Source organism: Poecilia formosa, unplaced genomic scaffold (genome assembly GCF_000485575.1).
Source record: "Poecilia formosa unplaced genomic scaffold, Poecilia_formosa-5.1.2 Scaffold531, whole genome shotgun sequence".
Classification (NCBI taxonomy): domain Eukaryota; kingdom Metazoa; phylum Chordata; class Actinopteri; order Cyprinodontiformes; family Poeciliidae; genus Poecilia; species Poecilia formosa.
Genome location: NW_006800470.1, coordinates 197,328 through 204,628, shown reverse-complemented (window position 1 = coordinate 204,628; position 7,301 = coordinate 197,328). Strand labels below are relative to the sequence as shown.

General features: G+C 45.2%; 1 protein-coding gene across 1 annotated transcript; it reads right to left on the bottom strand.

Annotated features, from left to right (window-relative positions):
- Positions 1-1,318: 1,318 nt before the first annotated feature.
- On the bottom strand, positions 1,319-4,727 carry cotl1 (coactosin-like F-actin binding protein 1). Its single transcript, XM_007540295.2, has 4 exons — positions 4,290-4,727; positions 3,632-3,714; positions 2,038-2,195; positions 1,319-1,948 (listed from the first exon to the last, which is right to left on the bottom strand). Exons 1-4 carry the CDS (start codon positions 4,364-4,366, stop codon positions 1,838-1,840), a joined length of 429 nt encoding a protein of 142 aa, XP_007540357.1. The 5' UTR covers positions 4,367-4,727; the 3' UTR covers positions 1,319-1,837.
- Positions 4,728-7,301: the final 2,574 nt, after the last annotated feature.

Genomic DNA, 7,301 nt, shown 5'->3' with positions numbered 1-7,301 from the left:
CTCATTCAGCTGCAGAATTTGCATTAGCATGCTAACCGCTCATTCAGCTGCAGAATTTGCATTAGCATGCTAACCCCTCATTCAGCTGCAGAATTGCATTAGCATGCTAACCACTCATTCTGCTGCAGAATTAGCATTAGCATGCTAACCCCTCATTCAGCTGCAGAATTAGCATTAGCATGCTAACCCTTCATTCAGCTTAATGGACCCCTTGAACAGTAACTTGGGTTCAAAGGTTACTTTTCTGTGACCAGTAGGCCTGGAATTTCATGGTTTTCATGGATGTGAAATCTATATGAAAAATGTATATAGGGTTAGGGTTAGCTGCATGCTAACAGGATGCTAACAGCTAACAGTGTTTTGGCGTCTGTTGAAAACCACATGCAGCTTCCTGACTCAGAATCCACCCTGTTAGATCAGCAAACATAAGGTCTTAAAATGAGATTCAGACACACAGACACCCAGAAAAGCAGAATCTGGAAAATCCAAACATCAAATTTTATTTTGAAATGATTTGTTTCTGTTTTCTTTTTTGCATGATTTTTTTTTGGAAAATCTTCACCAATGTTAAAAGATAGAAAAATGAAAACAATAAAACTCTTGTAGAAACTTATAAAGACAGAAAAATGATGCTTTTTCTTTATTCTTGGGGGCAGGGAGAGTTGAAACAGAATAAAACCAAGCACCTCTCATCCTGCAGGAGCAGCCAATCACAGCGCAGCGTCCTCCAGCTCCCATGATGCACCTCTCCCCATTAAGGCAGCCTTTGCCAGCCCATCACCATTTGCATGAACCGATCTGCATTTCCAGAGTGGGTCCTGAAGGAGCTGCTGGTCTCCATGGCAACAAAGGAGCTAAAGCTAACTGCTAGCAGCTTCAGGCCTCTGAAGATGGAGGCAGGTTCCGTCCTGGGTGAGCTGGTCCAGGTCAGAGGTCAGGCCCAGCTGACACCGTTGCGTATTGATGAACCTCAGAGGTGTGGATGACGGGTGTCTTTAAGGTGCCGATAAAACCTGCTTTTAGTTGAGTAGCAAACACCTAAATGTCTCGCTTGCTTCACTTCTAATGAACAGGATGAAATGGGGTTCTATGGAGCGCTTATGGGTACCAACTATATTACTTTACAGACTACAGCTAATGGCTAGAGATTTTAAAACAAGTCCAAACTAAATATTTTTATGAAGTTTTAGAAAATATGTAGTTTGCTGTAAATTGTTGTTACATGGAAACGTTCAGAAGAAAACTCTTCTTAAGCTGAAGACTCTCCTGTGATGAAGATAATAACCATTCATACACATTTCACGGAACCCTAGTCATAGAACATGAACTATCCCTTTAAGACCTTGGGGCTTCAGCTGTTAGCTTTGTCAGAGCATTAGCATTTTCAGCTAACAGTGTTAGCTTTACATAAAGAAGTGGAAGAAATGGGTGAGAATCATTTTTTATAAGACCGATGGAAACAAAATAAACCTAAGACCGAAGCTCCAGGCTGGATCCCCGATTTCCAGTTTTGGTGCTAAGATAAGCTAGGCTAGCATTTAGCGCTCACTAATCCCAGCTTCTCCAGTAATAGCTCTTCCTTTAGCAGGTGCAGAATGTTGTTTCTGGTACCAACAGGTTAAAGTGGGGATATAAGCACCTGGCAGACGATACGAAGCAGATGGCGTTTCCTGTAGGATCAAGTTTTCATCAAGCGGTGTAAAAATCTAGGTTTAGTGGTCATCTGTGCTCTCTCCCTTCCTGAGAGGTAGCAGCCCCGCCCCAACACTCCCTCCCCCCAAACCCCGTGTCCAACCGCGCCCCGTTCCCCGACCCGGTTCCCTCCACTGGACCTCCTCTACTCGGCCTGAGCGTCGTAGTTGGCGCCGCCGGCCTTCTTCAGCTCGGAGCACAAGTATTCCTCCTCCAGTTCCCGCGGCTCGCTGATCATGAACTCCTTGGCAAAGTTCTGCAGAGAACAGAGTTGCAGTTAAAAGGAACCACAGGGTGCCGACAAGCAGCTGGTTCAGTTGTGGGCCCGATTCCCCCGGTTCCTACCTGCACCACGTCCTTGACGAGCGTCTTGTCGGTGCTGATCTTGGCGCGCTGCAGGCCGCCGACGCGCTCGCCGATCCAGGTGATGAGCGTGAACTTGGCCCGCTTGCTCATGGCGTCGCCCGTCGTGAAGCGGACGAAGCCGAACAGAGGGATGTCATCTGGGGACGAGGAGAACGTGAGTGGTTCTGCAGAACTCTGACCCAACTAACACCAGTTGGCGATTCTGATTTGAACCACCAACTGGGTCCGGAAACATCAGAACCAGATTCTCATTCCTGATCTGGATCTGCCGTTCATTAAAACATAGTCCAGTTTATACAAAATGCAGCGTTACATTAAATCCAGATTATTTCAGCGCAACTCGGTCAGAGTCCGAGTTCAGCCGATCAGAATCTGGATCAGCATCATTGTAAACACAGACGATCCAGATTCAAAGCAGAATGAAGCTGGACTGGAGCCGGACACAGACCTGGTTCTGGTCCCGGACCAGAGCCAGTTATCTCCAGTCCTGCTCCTCCCCCACCTGTTGCTGAGGAGAGTGAAGCAGTGCCACCAGGAGTCTGATGGCGGTAGTGCAGGCTAACAGTGCAGCCATGTGGCTCCAGAACCAACAGAACAAGGCGGGCCGATCAACTGGACCCAGAGAAATCAGAACCTGGATACAAGGCAGCAGTTCTCAGCGGATCAGAATCCGGGTCAGAGCCTGAACTCACTGGAGGTTTTCTGTAGAAACAACTGAAATATCTGAAGCAGTTTGAGCTCAGAGGTTCTGACCCGGTCCAGTAAAAGCTTCCAAAACCTCCGTGAAACAGCAGAGCTGCTCTCAGACCAGCAGAATTACTGGATTGGGTCAGAACACCGAATCACCGGATCTGATCAGCTCGTTCATTATTCCTGTTTCTGTCACAGATTGAGGAACCAGAACCAACAGAACCAACAGAACCCAGCAGCTTGACCTGAAGCACTCCACCGCCTGTACTTCCTCAGGCACTTCCTGTTTCGTGGCCCCGCCCCTGACTGGAAGGAAGCAGCAGGGAGACGATGAGGCAGCAGAACCAGAACCAGGATAGAATCTCCTGACCGTTTCTATTAAAAAATTAAAAAGTCCCATTTTCTGCTGTTCCTTAAAGGCATCACAGCCAGGAACCGTTTTCCTTTTGTCAACTCACACAAACCAGAACCAGAACCTCCAAGAACCTGGACCTTCTCCAGCCTTGAGGCAAAGTTTCACATTTTGATTTTCAAATAAAAGAAAAACTGGAAAATTCAATCTAAGAAAAGAGCTGGAGGCTCGCCGGTCGGATTCTGGTACTGGTTCTGGAACCACGAAGTGGGTTTAACATCCCAGACCATTTGAGAAGGAACCTGCGCTGAGCTGAGCCGTCATCACTTCCTGCTCTGCTGTCATCACTTCCTGCTGCTCTCCAGGATCTGATTGGCTCCTCCCTCTCAGCGACTCGCTGCTAAATAAGGAGCTCGGAGACCCGAGAGCCGCTGAGCAGGAAGTGCTGCAGCAGAACCGGGCCGAGGCTGCAGCAGAACCTGGGCCGCCGCATCACGGTCACTGAACACCTGGCTCCCAGCTCCGCCTCACCTGTGCACAGCTGCTTGAAGTCCTGGTAGTCGGTCCCCACGCCCGCCGGGACGATGGTGGAGCCTTCGTACTTGAACGCAGCCCTGCAGGAACAGCAGCATGTCGTTACTGCACCGAACAACCGAATGTCACCAATCAGAGATCAGCTGGGTTCTGGTTCTGACTCCAGAACGGGTCCAGGTGATTGTCGGATTCCCCCCTCCTAGAATGGTTCCTGTGACGTCACAGCCTTCAGCTCCATGAATACAGAACAAAGTGAATTACTTCTGCCCCGCTGGGCCTCCCCAGCACCAGAACCGGGCCGCTGGCAGCCGGAACCGGACCGGAACCGGGAAGCTGCGTTAGGAGGTGAAGCAGCAGGTGCGCCTCTTTGTTTCTAATAAAATCTGTGAATTAATGAGGCAGAAACAAACCCGAGCTCCTCTAATCTGCAGCTTCAGAATCCGCTTTGTGTGAAAGAAGCTGCTCAGATTTAAACAGAAAAACCAATTTAAAGGTTTCGTCCTGATTACATGAAATAAAAACCGGACTAATCAGGGGTTTTACCAGCCGAAGAACTTCAAACTAGTCGATGGTTCCGATTCTGGCCCGTTTTATGTCTGTGACACGTTTTATTTAGAGAATAAAGAGTAAAATGTGTTTTTCTGAATGGACTCACCAGCTGGTCTCCGTGTTGTCGTCTCGAACTTGGTTGTAAGCTTCTCTGCAGGCCTCTTTATCGATCTGGGTCGTCATGGTTCTGGAGGAAAATACACCTAAATTGGACCGAACCGGGTTGAAACAGCAGCTGAGTGGAGAGGAGGATGCTGAGAGGAGGACGGGAGTGTGCGGGAGAAAAGAGTGGCGGTGCGGTGCGGGGCGCTGCGGGAGTCGTTGAGTTAACGGGACGAAGCGGCGCTTCTGCTAGAAAGTGGCTTCATTTCCTGGATGGGTCCACTTTATGGGCGTTGGTGCTGTTAGTCAACCAAGCTGCAGGCAGGAGACGCGATCACCTCCTCCTTCTGGCCGCTCGGCGTCTCCAGGGGCGCTGTCAAGCTGCGCCAACACGCAAACACAGCTTCCGGGACCGACTCTTCAAAATAAAGTCCACAGGCAGAGGAAATCTGGAGAGACTGACTCAAAAAAGACTCGGGTTTATTAACAATTTCGATCTGAGCTGAATATTTGACTGATGATTATGATTACACTAAAATGAAAAACATTTTGAATATTATTTGGTTATCTGGTTCTTATTTGCAATGTTGCCATAAAGAAGAAGAAAAAGCTCCCAGCTCTTCAACAATATCCTGATTATTCATCAAAAAGCTGAATGTGAACAGTTTTAACTCAACTTCATGTTTATGATGAAATCCACAAAGACAGACTGTGAAACTAACAGTCCACAGAAACTTAATGGAAATAATAACACAAGTATTAAGACTCCAGCATTATTTACAACAGCTGACAGAACCACAAAGATGGCCTGCTATCAATTACTTCACAGGGAAAATTACATTAATCTGCACATCTACACCAACCCAACATCCACGTCTCATCAAGAGACTCACCATCCGTCCGTCCAGACAGACTGCAGAATGTCCCATCTATGTGAAAACTCTGGAAATTTTAAATATGGCCTCATGTAAATAAAATAAATAATAAATCCTCCATCTTTTATTCTGAAGGGTGAATGAATCATTTCCGGTTCCGGCTTCACTATATCGGATTTGATTTGATTTATTCCGGTTTCAATGAATCAAATTCTGAATATTTAATAAAAGCCGCTCTGGTCACAGTTTCTGCTTGTCATTGATTGTTAATTATTAGTAAAAATAAGCGGTTGATTTCAGGCTGAAAGCCTCATGCAGCAGGAAGTTCTGCTTCCGTTCTCCATCACTGCCACCTGCTGTGTGGGAGCAGCAGCGGCAGCATTCTGCCCCCTGCTGGTGACTCCGGTGTCTGCAGCTCTGATTCTGACAAAGCTGACACAAAACCACTTCAGTTGATGTAAAACTCAAAAATCTCAAACAGAAATTACAAAAAGGTATGTAAACAGATGAATAAAATGTGCTTTTGTTTAATTTTGAGTTTAGGTTCAAATGACATGACTTTGATGCATAAATCAGGATAAATTATTTTGTTATTTTCTGTTTCATTCAACATTTTGGAACAGAAATCTCCAGCTTCATATTTTAATTTTAATGGTTCAAAAAATAATAATTTAGATTTAGAAGATGGAATTGAGATGTTGCCATAATTCAGATCATTCAAATATCTTTAAAGAGTCGTGGAAGGTGATGTTGTGGGTAGGAAGAATCTAGCAGTCAGTCTCACAACGTATCTGAAGAGGCCCCTGACTGAAGACTGTTGCTATATGCCAGTCTCATGACTGTCATGACTCATTAACAGCTCAACATCCATCCATCCATCCATTTTCTGAACACCCTTGTCCCTCAGTGGGGTCGGGAGGTGCTGGTGCCTATCTCCAGCTAACGTTCCGGGCGAGAGGCGGGGTACATCCTGGACAGGTCGCCAGTCTGTCGCAGGGCAACACAGACACACAACCATGCGCAGCTCAACATCAATAGTTCAAATATTATCTAAGCTTTTGAGATGCTAATCTGCTGCTAACGATTATAAAAAAAGAAGAAAAATATTTTATTTTATTGACACCAGGAGGTCTGACAGGAAGTTGACCCGCTGACCTTCTGACACAGCCCTTCAGTCAATCTGAGGTCAGAGGTCAGAGGTCAGGAAGTCACTAATCCAAGTTAACGTACCAGATAGGACAGCTGGTTCTGGTTCTCTGGTTCTGGTTCCGTCTCTCCAGTGGGGATCAGAAAGAGTCATGGTGCGGAATCATTTCTAAAACTTAAATATTTATCATCATGTTAAAAGTAGTACATTTTGTTGAAGTTATGAGAAATATATGTTTAAAGTTCTAGCAGATTCTCATAAAAGTGAGTTTTTCATGTTTTTAATTCATTTAAAAAATCATGAATGAGAGTTTTAATTTCTAATGAGGGTTTTATTTTATAGTGATAAAGTGTTGAGATGCTGGATGGAATGAATAATCACGATAAAGGTCATGTGGAAATATCAATAATAAAACTCATAAATCTGATGACATGAGGAAGTGACGTCAGACTGATGAAAACCGCAAATAACCTGTTGACTTGTTTACCTGAAAGGCCCGGTCCCAGCGCTCAGCGCCCTGCGCCTCTGTGAAGCGTGGACTCAAAGTCACATCAGGGTTCAGGGACAGATCGACCCTGGGTCGTAACTTCACATCCAAAATGGCGGCACTGGTCACTGTTTAGGCATTTTGCTGCCAAAATGTACAACTACAACAAAACAGATTATTTTAAATGTACAGTAAAGGTATTTCTGCTTTCCCAAGTCATTGTTGGAGATATGTTTAGTTATGACTTGTTGAATACAGAATATTCTATGTAATCACTCATGTTCAGTGAGACAAAAAGTTATTTCAGTACTTTTGAAAACTGTTTTTATTCTTGTTTGTTGCGACAGCTCGCTCTGTGAACTTTGCCATATTTCCAAGATGGCAAAAAATACACATTAAAATGTTCTAATATTCAATTTATCAGTCTGTCATTTGACTAATAGAGACATGAGTTTTACTCATAAAACCATCTGTTTTATGCAGCTAATAGCTTGGTATAAAGTGGAG

Bases quoted from the DNA above. Each gene is read 5' to 3' on its own strand.
- cotl1 (XM_007540295.2), bottom strand. From the start codon at position 4,366: ATGACGACCCAGATCGATAAAGAGGCCTGCAGAGAAGCTTACAACCAA. The intron at 3,715-4,289 runs GTGAGTCCATTC...CTGTTCCTGCAG, and splicing joins GACAACACGGAGACCAGCTG to GGCTGCGTTCAAGTACGAAG. The intron at 2,196-3,631 runs GTGAGGCGGAGC...CCTCGTCCCCAG, and splicing joins CTTCAAGCAGCTGTGCACAG to ATGACATCCCTCTGTTCGGC.